Below are 13,168 nucleotides of genomic sequence, written 5' to 3'. Positions count from 1 at the left end.
CTTTAAAATTTTATAAGGTCTGGCTTTTTGGAAGGAAAATATGAATAAATGAGGGGTAGTTTCAAACCTTTGCATAACACTGTATGCTTAGAGAGAGAAGTATACAGAGTTGCACACTATATACCTTTGACTGTTAAATACTGGAAAACTGACATACTCGTGGCTTATATTGTGTAGTCATATTTGTTAGTGTGGGTGTACATACTCAAAACAGGGATTGAGACACATTGGACTATGTGGATACCATTAAGCTAACAAAGTGGATTAACAATTTAAATAACTACATACATTTACAGATAGACAATTAAAATTGCAACATAACAAAAAACGAAATTTTTAGCTAAACCTAATGGAAAAAAAAGCACAAATGAAATTGTGTGTTTTTCATACATGCCTTACCTCATACTCTTGTTTGAAACCATATCCCTCAGCTGTCTTCATCTGGTTGATGTGCTGGAGGAGGTCAGCCACCCTTACAGCAGGATGGAGCTGACCCGTGTGATATGGCGAGCTTTTCCTCCGACAGTGACGTTGGGGTGAGCCTCCCAGTAAACTGCTAGACTCATTGACAGAGCTACGCTGCTCATCTGGGAACACAAACAGATACAGTTCAAGGCATCCAGCTGACACTGAGGATTCTGCGGCACATGCTCTGTTCTTTTTTATTAATGTAAAAAAGTCTAGGGGGCAGCTTAAAGGAAAAAGTCAGCATTTCTGCAGAGATGTGAGTGCTGACTGGTGCTGCAGAATATTCAAACAGACAAGAGCCTTTCAGGAGATTTCTCTGTCCAAAGCATCTTACGTTTTGACAGGACAGATTGGATATATGTTTGCAAACATGGCTGAAGGTCAGAAAGCAGGAAGCTGCACTCTCTCTAGACACTTTCTCAAAAGTACTCATGTGGTCCTTGCTGCCTTACTTCGAGCATTGCAGCCGTGGGCATCCATGAAGGAGTGGGCCATCCTCTCATCTTGCTGGAGAGTGCTCTGCTCTGTCATGCTGCAATCCAGAGAGCTCAGCTTCCGACTCTTCTCCTGCCTGTAGGACATGGCTGCCTTGTTTATGGCCACCTTCTTCCTACTGTAGAGAGGCAGGAAGAGAGGTGGGAGGATAGAGAAAGGCAGGGAGCAAATACAGACAGAGGATGGCAGAGAAGGTGAGAAGTGAGAGAAAGACAGGCAAAGAGATAAGGAATAAAGGAAAGGAGGGTGGGTGAGGAGATGAGAAATTGGAGTAAAAGGGAAATATAAGGGCCACAAGATTGAAACTGGACGAGGGGAAAAGTGAGATCTGGTGATAGCAAGAGTGTGTCATGGGTTGCAGTAAGGTTCTGCTGAAGTGGTGTGTGTGTATATGTGCTTGTTTGTGTATGTGTGTGTGTGTTTGGTGGTGGGGTGAGGGGTTGATTTGAGAATGTGGTGGAGATAGCAATGCTTATTTCCACTCTAGTAATCCTGGGTCTACAAAGGAAGGGGAAAATGGCATCAGGGTGGAAGATGGAGAAAGGAGTAACTTACGGGTAGTAAGGGTAAGAATAGAAGTCCCTTCTGATTAGCATGAAGGAGGAGGAAAGGAGAGAGACAGAGAGTGAGGAGAAAAAAAAGAGAGGTGACTATGGTTTATCAAGATGGACATCAGAAAGATAAATGAAGATGCTCAGTGTGTTGGAATGTTCCTGGCTGGCCATCGTGAGGCAGAAGACAGGCTCACCTCATAACAAAACTCACATTGGGACCAACAAAAGATTTTTAAAAATTTCAACTAAGGGAGGTCTAAGAACAAAATCATCATAAATAAAACTGATAGTATAGAGGTGTGTGTGCATCTTTCATTTGGATTAATCTTATTAAATACATTGAAGGTGCCTTATGTTTGCCGTTTGGGAACATTTTAGGGAACTAAGAGGGTTTTTTTTCTAAAGGAAAGATTAATCATATCACATTTTAAAAATCAACAAAGCTAGCTTTAAAAAAAATCTGTATTCCATCACTGCTTTGTTAATCACAGGATTTCCTTTGCGGGTCTGTGTTGTGTTTATAAGCAGACCCAGTGCTTTGGGTTTACTTTGTGTTTTCGGAGTCTTATTTATTTGTTATGTTCTCTGTGTATTTTATATTTCCTAGTTTAGTTTGCTTACACCCTTGACTTTATTCAGTGTTTCTAGTTCAGGATGTCTTGGTTGTTATTTGGTTCCATTCATGTCTCCGTGTCCTTCCCTCAGCATTCCCCCAGTTAGGTCTTCATGATCGTCCAATCATGTCTGTGTGGGTGTGTCTGGTTTTTCTCACCCTTTCTCGTCATTTGTCCCTTTTGTCCCTCACTCTCTCTTTCCTCCCTCTGTTCTCTGGGTTCCGTCAGTCTGCGTCTCAGTGTGTGTGCTCCCTGTACTTCCTGTTTTACTTTGATAGTCTCCTGTCTGGTGGCCATCATGTTCAGTTTCGCTTCGTGTGTTAGATTGTTGATTTGATTGATTTGTTTTAGTTCGTGTGAAACTGATCTAACAGTTAAGTAGTGTTGCAAAAAACAAAATATAAAATTTGAACCCCAAGAACCGAATAACTCATTTTCCATGAAGTTACAATAAGAAGAATCACAACTATCCAAAAACAACTGACTTAATCTATGAGATATAAAAAGCAAGTAGTGTGTATTTTAAATTGTATGCTCAAAAAACATGTAATCTAATCTAATCTACCTGACTGTGGCATCTAAATCTATCAAGACTTTAACATTTTTCATATATTTTAGCTTAATATTTAAGTTGATTTCATCCTTAAATGATGGATTCATTTTTTTAACACTTGTTTATTTTGCTCTTAGGTTCATTAGCTTTGAGTGAGCCTGATGAAACATAATAAGCTGTTGACTCCTCCACCTTCACGTCGCAAGTGTTCCCATTAATTAGGGGTGCAACGATATTCGTATCGATATTGAACCGTTCGATACAGTGCTTTCGGTTCGGTACGCATATGTATCGAACAATACAACATTTGTAATTTATTTTATCAACTTTCCTTCCGACGATGCTGTCTGTGTTGAGCGCTCAGTGAATCTGCGTTCGACTACTCCGCCTAGGCTGCACTGTCGAGCGCAGATCCACTGAGCGCTCAACACAGACAGCATCGTCAGAAGGAAGAGCGCAGGGCAAGCTAGCAAGACACATGGACCTCCCCCACCCTCATTCAGATCTGGCGTTTGGAATTATTTTGGTTTTCATGTGACGTATGACCCTGAAGGTAAGCGAGTCATGGACTAAAGTAAAACAGTATGTTGGATGTGCCATGCAATGCTCAATTACATGGGTGGGAGCTAGTGTGTTAGCGCAGTTAGCTCGTTAACGTGTTGGCTGTCTAGCCCCACACACAGGGCGATCGGCGGTAGCTCGTTAACGGAGATTTGCCGTGTTGTGGCGTTAAGGTCATTTCAACGAGATTAACCTGAAAGCACTAGTGGGAACACAACGAATATGACTGCACATTTACGCCGACATCATCCTAGTGCAAAGACCAAAACAACAAGCATGCTACTAACTTTAGCCGAGTCATTTAGACAGCTGTTAGCACATGATTCTCCTTATGCTGCTGAGAATATAGCCCAGAAGAAGCGGATAGTATAGCTTTTATTTTGGAAAGAGACATTTCTCTGTAATAAACTCTCTTTTCCAAAGATGAGTGATTCCTCAATCAGATACAGGGCTTGCAATATCGCTAGCCCGACGTCCCGGAGCTAGCGATTTTTTTCAGTCGGGCTACCAAAATCTATCTCTTCCCTGCCCGTCGGGCTATTGTAGGAAGGAAAAATATATGTCAATGCTTTTGCATTCTTTCAGAAATGTAGCTGGGTAATTATGTCATTGGCATCGGTGAGCCACTGTCAATATGTGACATATTGAAATCGCGTTTGAATTTGCGCTTGTTTTTTTGCTTTCACTTTGCAATCGTGCGAACTGTGTATAGAGAGCGACAGCACTGATCTGTGAGTGATGATAATTTGCGCACCAATTCCTCTGACATCGTCTTATTAATCTTTAGCTTACTATGCAAACATGACAAGTGAAATCTCCCACAGCAAGCTTAAACATGTGAGAGGTTGATCGCGCAGAGAATCGCTGAGCTTATGTGAGTGCCTGTGTAAAAGCAGCAGGATATATATATTTTAGTTCTGCTGAGCCAAATAAGACAGGTCAGGGTGAAGAAGTGACAGCCAAAGAAAAGCTTACCACAAAACGGAGAAGTTATGACAAATCAGACTATAAGGCAAAAAGAAAGTGCAGCTTTATGGTTTCATGGACAAAAGAATTTCTGTGGCTGCAATATGACGAGCTATATAACCAGGGCTGCACATAAGTGGTCCGCAGGTGCGCATTCGCTGTCAAAATAAAAAACACGCACAAGGGTTAGGGTTAAATTTAAAAACTGTACTTTTGAGTTAAAATATATATTTATAATTTTAATAAATGAAAAATTAAAAAGGCATGAACATTTTTTTGTATCGAAAAAATATCGAACCGTGACACCAAAGTATCAAACCGAACCGAACCGTGAATTTTGTGTATCGTTGCACCCCTACCATTAATATCACAAAGTTTAAAGTTGGTTTAAAGCTGAAATTTGGCATGCAGCAAGCACATCCTTTGTTTTTCACTTCTGTCTGCATTTAACTAGCACCCTCCTGAATATTCCACTATGCAGGGATCTCTGATATTCCGAATGATAACTGAAAACATTAATGTATACAGTCTCTCTTTGTACATGCAGAGAGATAATATCGTGTGCCTAAATATAAACAGGTCTGCTCCCATTGCACCCGTGCGGCTGTCTAGTTTCTATTGTGGTGGCTAGATTGGCCCAGTGAATCTTATCAGTCACCGCCTTCCTCCAGACATCCCCATTCATTCTCCCTCTATTCACAGCAAAGAAAATTCCTCAGGGCTGAGGAGCCCACCCCTACCCACTGCCTCAACAAAAAAAAGCAAAAAAACAACCTTCCTAACCAATTACTAGCCCATCCACTGGCACCTCACAGCTGCTTGCCTCATGTAATTGAGTGGGCAATGGAATAACATGCCCCTTGATGAAATATTTCACACTCAGATGAGTGTTCCACTATTGCCCAGCGAGCAAAGGAAGAATACACTGCAGGTGCGATCGACGACAGAGGTAATTTGCAGGTGGAAAGCAGCCAGCGATTCCAGTGCGAACAGGCTGCATTTGAATGTGTTCAGCCAACACGCAGACCTTGAAATTAAAAGATGAGATGAGAAACACAAAAGCTCGGCTGAGGCAGCAGTGGGAGAGTTTAGGATTAATGCTCTACCATTCCACTAACTCTGGTTGTAATTCACTCTCACTGCCAAATGCTTTCCTCAATAGACCCTAGCTGCCAAGTGGGATAGAGATAAATTTACTCCTCTGGATGGCCTATGCAGGAACAATAAGACTTCAAACCATAAATGTTTAACCGTGAAAAGCTCTAACCCATCTCATGTCGACTGGCCAGCAGACAAACATTTTCGCAGCCACTCACCCCTTCTTGACGATAATGACGATGGCCCCCAGCAGTAGAATGAGGACCACGAGGCCGCCGGCGCAGGCTCCCAGGATCAGACCCATGTCCTCAGCATGCTGGGATACCTCCAGAGCCCTCTTCGAATCCTTACAAGCAGCTGCAAATTAGTCGTGATGGACAGGTGAGGAAGCGAGAAAGTTACAAAGACAGCCTCCACTATCAATGATTATTCATTTCTAAATGCAAACTCTACGCGCAACAGTTAGTAATTCAGTGTCAATAAAGGATCGATTTTGGATCATTACCATAAACAAACAAAACTGTAAACACAATTGGCTTTCTCAATCTGCTGGAATCTTGTATTGATTTTTGGCACACCACAGGATTATTATCACAAACAGAACGTAAATGTTGACTCACCGCAATGACCAAGAAAACATAATTTACTCATACAACTCAAGCTTGAAATGACTGATTTATAACAGCAGAAGGATGGAGTGGACTGTTCTGGCTCTGAGCTCAAATTTGCTACAAATCTGGAAGTGATAAGTAAAGTATCTCGCAGAGCCTACAGGGAGATGTTGGGGTGGTGGAGGGGTTATGACAACACAGAGTGAGGGAGGGATGGGAAATGAAGGTGTGCGGTACATGACGTTGTATAGCTAAAGTCGCGGAGTAGCAGATTTCTGTTCATGAGATGGAAATATTAGATTTTTAACTTTTTAATTTTTTTCTTGGATTTTGAAAAGATAACATTTTACAGGATAACATTAATGCTTCAGAGGTGGAAAAGGAGCACATACTGCGGAGGTCCATTTATTTGTATTTCCCTGTTTTGACGTTGTGACAAAACAGGTAATAATTTTTGAGTGCATGCGCTGCGGTATGCTGACATAAGAAGCAATCGTGCACTTAATGTTGCTGTTGATTTTTTTGCTCCATATCTTTATAAAAGCTTTCTCTTTTCTGTGTATTAGTTAGGGTGATGGAGTTGTTCTTGAAAATGTCATGCTATCAAATATGACGCTCAGAAGATTCAAATAACAGAGAGATGGATTCCTTAGGGTCTTTCTCACTCGACAGCTTCTGAAAAACATCACATACGGATAATATTCCCGCCCCTGCAATTAACTTGAGTTGACACATTTTTTGTGCCATTGTTTGATTTAAAATTCAACAGTACGTCTTCTATAGGTGAAAAAGTACATTTGAGTAAACAAAGTCGTCACTCTTTATTGAATCTAGATTAATGACTGGGGTAGTGTTTCACATAAAAAAAATCATCTAATTATGGAGGGTTGCTAGAGGGAAATGCAAAGCAAGATTTACCTGATATGGCATCCTATCCTAATTGTATGCATTTCAGATTAATTTTGGTTGAGCAGCCTGCTGAGAACAGCTTCAAAGAATCTGCATTAAATGCTTCAAAGATGGCCCAATATGAACTAATTCATATAATATGTTCAGTTATGTATTCAAACATTATGGCCATGCTAGAAAGATTAAAGAAACTATTCGAAAGGCTGATATAAGCAAAGCTGAGTATTGAGGGAAGTTCAAAGTTATGCAAGACTGTCTCGGGCTAACATGCACGGTCGTAAACAAGCAAGCCAGTGTCTCACCATTCAAATGACTTGTTGTACTTAATCGCTAGAGGCTGCCCAAAAATAAAGCCCTTACTAGAAGATATTTGGAAAGGCTTGAACAGCGTTCTCATGCGCTGACATCAGTGTCGTGAATACTCAGCTTCTCTACAAAGAGAAGCTAAACATACTTGGCTTGGGAGAAAGGATGCGGGGTCGGTTATCTCACTGAGCTGATGCAAGCTCTCAATCAGGCTGCTATTTCCTTCCAAGCCATATGTCACATTCACATGTCTGTCTGTGCTGCCATCTGAGCTAGACAACAGAGCGGGATTCTTCTCTCTCCGTGAATCAGCAGAGCTCCCTGTGGTGTTTTATCAAAAGGTGAAATATTGTTATTAACTATCAATGAATTAAAGAAGTATTATTGCACTCGTGACAGCAAGCTCATTATTAACAAGCCACCTCTTGCTGATGAGAAAACAAATAGAGTTGGGAATGAGAGAAAATACAGAGAAATGTAATCATCACGGGGTCCTGGGCCTGTCTCAGCGTGCTTGGCAGAGCAGGATAAAGGCTCAACAAAGCAAAGATGTTTCAAATTGAAGTTAGTGCCTTCTACCGAAAAGACTTGTGTGTATGCGTGTGTGGAGTGCGGTGGGGGTGTTTGCAGCGAGGCAGGATGCTGAGTTTGGCTTGATAAGCTATGGATTGGTGGTGACTATAGCTCCTGGCAGAGAATACAGCAGCCTGACAGACTTGCCATAATCACGCAAATCACACTGGGTGAGTCATTCTGTCTTTAGAGGCATATTTAGAAAATGGCTAGCATGGTTGAATTCATGGCAGTGGTCATCAACAGAAAACCATGGGTGCAGTAAATGGCACGTCTCGCCATCATTTCTAATTTCCTTGTGTCGGTTTACTGTTTATCAGGAAGGACGCATTTGGCTAGGATTTAGTATGCACATAATGTAAATCCAACAAACTGGAAAAAGACTGCAATGGACTATAGCGTGCAGGTAAATTCAGTACAACAGCAAATGTCACAGTCTCCACTTTTTGCAAAGACGCTTTCATAAAATTCGTTGCTATTCTCCTTCGCTGAACTATCCAAACTCTTGTGCTTTGCTCTGTTTTCAGTCAATGTTAAGACACAGTCAAGGAAATTCTTCTTTTGTAACTTACATTATTTGTCGGAAATAAGTTATGAAACAAAAATGTAACAAAAAGTGCAGAAACAAATTTAAGAAGAAGCACTCAGGGTGCAAACCTGTGCCAAGGCAGCTCACTTCCGTTAACATACTGGGCAGCTAACGAGGCACATCATTCATCATTCTGCACATCAGCGGTCAAATGTGACAATCTATAACGTGATATTTAGAATCCTCATATACCATTATCATTTCCTAAATGCTGCCAATACAAAGACAGGCAGCAGAACTTTAAGCGTTGTGTTAAAGATAAGAGACAGTTTATCAAATTTGTTTCCTCATTTGACCCTAAAGAGGATGTCAGAGGCCCAAAGTAACTTGATATTTAAGCTCTCCATATACCATTCTCCATATGTTGCCAATAAAAACAATGGCATTAAGGAAAAATATCTTTATATAGCATATCTTAAGATCAATCTGTTGACCTTAAAGGAGAGGTCAAAGGTCAGATGTGACATGATGTTTAAAATCTTTGTACTGCACTTTCTATATGTTGACAATAACCACCACACTTGTAAGAATATAAGTCAAGTTTAAATGGATTGTTACCATGACTCCACTTTACAGCCACTACAATTTTTTATCAGAATTCAACTAAAACTTTCTGAAGACAGACAGAATGACACTGTCTGACACTACCTAAAACATAACCCTTGGAGGCGGTGACTAGAAAACATCACAACAGTACAACAGTACCAACCTTCCGATTAGTGGGAAAAAACATAATTGCAAAATGAACCGCAACCAGTTAGTAAGAACTTTTATCTCCAGGAGATAAACTCAGAGAGGGAACGAAAAGCACTTATGCATAGTGTCAACACACTGTATTGCCTTAATACAGACTGGAAGAAAATTCAGCATAGAACAAATTGGAATAAGTTAGCCAATAAGAAGCCAGAGCAGAAGAATGACAAATGTTATTAGACTGAATGCTGAATGCTGAAGCAGATCATCAGGAGATGTAGGAAGTGTCGACTCTGCATTAACAGCAAAACAACATCAGCAGCAGCTTAAAAAGGGAGAAAATCAGAGACCCTCATGTGACAAAATACACACTTTCCTGGTCACATATTACTTGAAGCTGCCAGATAAAAAAAAAAAAGAAGAAGTTGTTTTTAAAAAAAGATCTGCGTCTCTCGATACCTGCGGTAAATAAGAAAAAAAGTTATTTAAGAATTTATGGTGTGATGTGATTCCATTCTAAATGTAAGATTCATGCCTTTCTTGTGGCTGAGCTGAGGTGAATAAACACCTCCTCTTGTCACAGAATAAGGTGTCTTCTTGAGACAACTTGATGTTTAATGAAAATGTTATTGTTCTGTACAGTTGGCCAATGGCATATTTCTGGGGACAAAAAAAGAAGAGAAAAGCACCAAAACACCAGGAGGTTAAAAAAAACACACACACCCTATAATTGGTGTCTTGGTGACATAAGAACCTGCAGAAATGGTCTTACAGGGACCTCCAAGAGAGGTTTAGTAATATCAGCAGGTTCTCTACCACAGTCATATATGCACAAATACAGTACAAAATATGCCTCCAACCCACCTCTTCTGCTTAAGTGGCAAGCTGGCAGACAATAGTATGGCAGAATTCTTTGATGTCTTAATGTCACTTCTCATATGAAAGAGTTCACAGGGAAGATAATGCAATTTAACTGCCACCGTTCTCTAGAGCATTACTAACTTGAAGCATAATTCAGCAGGGAAGAAGGCTGGAAAAAGTTAATTTCACCTGCTGTATCTCTCCCATCCCCTGATTGTTTGAACTGAAAGGCTTCTATCAGTGTCTGCCTGTCAAGCAAACACTCCTGGTCGCTTCCTCTCTCAGGCACAAGGGGCGGGTGGGGGGAGGGAACCTTGTTGCACTGTGGATTTCAAAGCCGTCAAAGCCCAAGGAGAGGGGGGGTAGCCAAAATGTCAGTGTCAGTGATTCAAGAGGTACTGAGTGAGAACAATGATGCATGTTTGCCTTCACCTTTTCTCCACTGTCTCGGGGCTGCGGGCAGATTGGCAAGAGAGCTTCCTCCCTGCAACACCCAAAGCAACACTAAGGTCGTGTCAAATATCCTAAGCCTGATCCAGAACAACTGACAAACTCCCTGACATGCACCCTGCACCACTGAAGCACAAAGGATGTAGTGGTAGTAGTGGTTACGTTTACCTAGAGATTTACTTTGACTTATTCAACATTATGGTGATAAGAAAAAGATGACTGGCACCCTCTGAGTCCCCTCAGTGGTGCTGCTAATGTTTATATAAACTGCTTCTGATATAATTTTCCGCTTTAACTTTTACTGCTTATAGTCATAATGATGAATTCCACAAATAACTGTGTATGTGTGAGCAAATAAAGAGCAACATAAATACATAAATAGTGTATCTGCAAATATTAATATGCTGACAACTGTAAATTTAGAATTTCCTTTACATGGTTTGGCTTCAACTTGATATAAATTTGTACAAAAGCTGACACACTGAAGTAGAAAAACAAGGTTTTCAGATGATTTGCTGAATTCTTCAATACAAATAGGTACAACTGCTCGCTGACACAAATATCAGCCAATTATAAGACAGCAAATCAACATGTTCAGGCATGTATACATGATCACGATCATGGTGGGGAAGAAAAGCGATTTAAGTGAATCTGAATGTATGCAGCCTGACACCAGACACAGTGGCTTGAATGTTGTGGACCAGTCTGTCTATTAGACCACTAGATCAGCAATCACACTAGATATTACTGATCTACTGGAATTTTTTGCAGAAAGAGAACGTATCCAGTGAGCAGCAATTCTCTAGGAGGAGACAAGGACAATGGCCATACCGCTTTGAGCAGATAGGAAAGCAACAGTAACTCAAATAACCGCTCATTATAACCAAGGTTAAAAAATAAAAAAAAAAGCACCTGAGTGCATAGCAAGCCAAACCCTGAAGCTGATCAGTACAGCAGCAGACTGTACGGGGTGTTGCTGCAATTTGGCTCACGAAATTTGGGCGAGAGAAGATTGCAAAAACGTTGCCTAATCTGATGACTCTTGGTGTCTGCACAGGTGCAGAAATGTTTTCATATGGAGGCCACTAAAAATGGTGGCACACCAAAAACAGAATTTCCCATTTTATTTTACTATTTTGCTATTTTGCTGTCAAATATAGATTACTTGAAAAGTATGACAAAAAAGAGAGAAAGAAAAGAATGATATGACTAGTTAATTTCCTGATATTAAAATTGATATCACTGAAAACAGATACATATGACAACCAAATAAGATTTTGAAATCAATAATAATCTTTCTTTAAAGTGACTGATTGATTCAATGGAGGGGCTGGCAACTTTAGGGGGTGGTCAGCAACAATTCCTATGTAATATATAACGTAGTACCCAAGACAAACTTTGAGATCTTGTCCTAAAGTATTTGTCAATTCGTTTCACACATAAATAAGAGGGAAAACATTTCTTGAAGGAAAGAAACAAACTCATATGTACAAGTTTTATTGTGACCTGTAGAGGTCCACGTCTAGAATGAGCTCATTAAAAAAATCTTTCTCTGTCTTCAGGAACAGCTGAACAGGAACTCTACATGGCTGGCATTTTCAAAATCTACTATAGTGTCACATGTAAAGTATACTTTCTAATTTATTCACAATACGATTTCCATGTGTCAGTGTCTTGATTAGTATTATTGTACTGTAAGATCTTTAAACTAATTTTAGGACATTTTTGAGAACGTACAGTATTATAATGATGTTTGAAATGATACATTTGTATTTTTAAGTGTTTTATCTGATATTTGTAATTATTGGACAGCTTGAAATTACATTTTAATTGATTTGTAAATAACCTTAAACTGAACTGCAAGTGATGTCCATCTCTTCATCACCACATCACCCATCTTCTAATGGCTGCTTCCAACAGCATGACATGGTATGTCACAAAGCTTTAATCATCTCATACTGGTTTCTTGAACATTCAGCTCAATTATATTTATACAGCGCCAAAGCACAACAACAGTCACTCAAGGTGCTTTATATTGTAAGGTAGACCCTACAACAATACATACATAGAAAACCCCAACAATCATATGACCCCCTATGAGCAAGCGCTTTGGTGACAGTGGGAAGGAGAAACTCCCTTTTAAAAGGAAGAAACCTCTGGCAGAACCAGGCTCAGGGAGGGGCGGGGCCATCTGCCGCGACCGGTTGGGGTTGACATGACAATTAGTTGCGCTTATCTGTACTCTAGTGGCCTCCACAAACACCAGATCTCAATTGAATAGAGCATCTTTGGGATGTGGCAGAACAGAAGATTAAAGTTATTGATGTGCAGCTGATGAATATGATGTGCTGGTGAAATGGGAAGTGAGTATATTAGCACTGCTGCGTAACATATGGATGGCCTTAAAGTGGCTACATGCACTTATTATCGATCTCTAGGAACCACGGATGTCGTCATAGAAAGAGCCAGAGGCTCACCAAAGTCTTTAGAGGTCAACCACTGGGACCATGTATGTCATGGAGTACATCAAACAGCATTTATGGCTGTAAATAATTATTTCTTTATTTAAGTAATTCTGAAGTGATAACTAATGTGTGATATTATAGCTTATTTGATGTGAAAATGTAAGTTTTACCTTTGCGAGCAATCCGAATGCAGTTTATTCTGGTCTCCTGTGGATAAAGAAAAAGCTGAGTAAATCATAAAGACACACACTCACACACATCACATTGCTTCTTAATTATGAGTCATTCTGTTAAAAACAACCACCTTGTGTAAAATGTAAAACACATGCAGCCCAAACCACTGCTGTGTGGAGAAAAGAATTGAAATTTCCAAGTGCATGACAGCTCCCTGTGATGTGAGCA

The 13,168-nt window shown here is 40.2% G+C and overlaps 1 protein-coding gene across 4 annotated transcripts in view; it reads right to left on the bottom strand.

Annotated features, from left to right (window-relative positions):
- Nucleotides 1-13,168, bottom strand: part of LOC147304384 (receptor-type tyrosine-protein phosphatase U-like) — a 273,746-nt gene that overhangs the window by 47,998 nt on the left and 212,580 nt on the right. For 2 of the 4 annotated variants that reach the window (XM_086279852.1, XM_086279853.1), the window contains exons 13-17: nt 12,937-12,973; nt 5,528-5,666; nt 1,519-1,548; nt 921-1,081; nt 400-587 (exon numbers count right to left, since the gene is read on the bottom strand). In XM_086279852.1, the coding sequence (XP_086135978.1) occupies nt 400-587; nt 921-1,081; nt 1,519-1,548; nt 5,528-5,666; nt 12,937-12,973 (555 nt within the window). The remainder of the gene's footprint in view (nt 1-399; nt 588-920; nt 1,082-1,518; nt 1,549-5,527; nt 5,667-12,936; nt 12,974-13,168) is intronic. The other 2 variants (XM_086279854.1, XM_086279855.1) reach the window with 1 other exon arrangement.

This window comes from Aulonocara sp. 'chitande type north' Nkhata Bay, linkage group LG22 (assembly GCF_057382095.1).
Source record: "Aulonocara sp. 'chitande type north' Nkhata Bay isolate Kocher_YH1m ecotype deep benthic linkage group LG22, A_spYH_male_GT1.1, whole genome shotgun sequence".
NCBI classification, from domain to species: Eukaryota; Metazoa; Chordata; class Actinopteri; order Cichliformes; family Cichlidae; genus Aulonocara; species Aulonocara sp. 'chitande type north' Nkhata Bay.
Note: the sequence above shows the minus strand (reverse complement) of the source record. Positions and strands in the feature narration are given on the sequence as shown.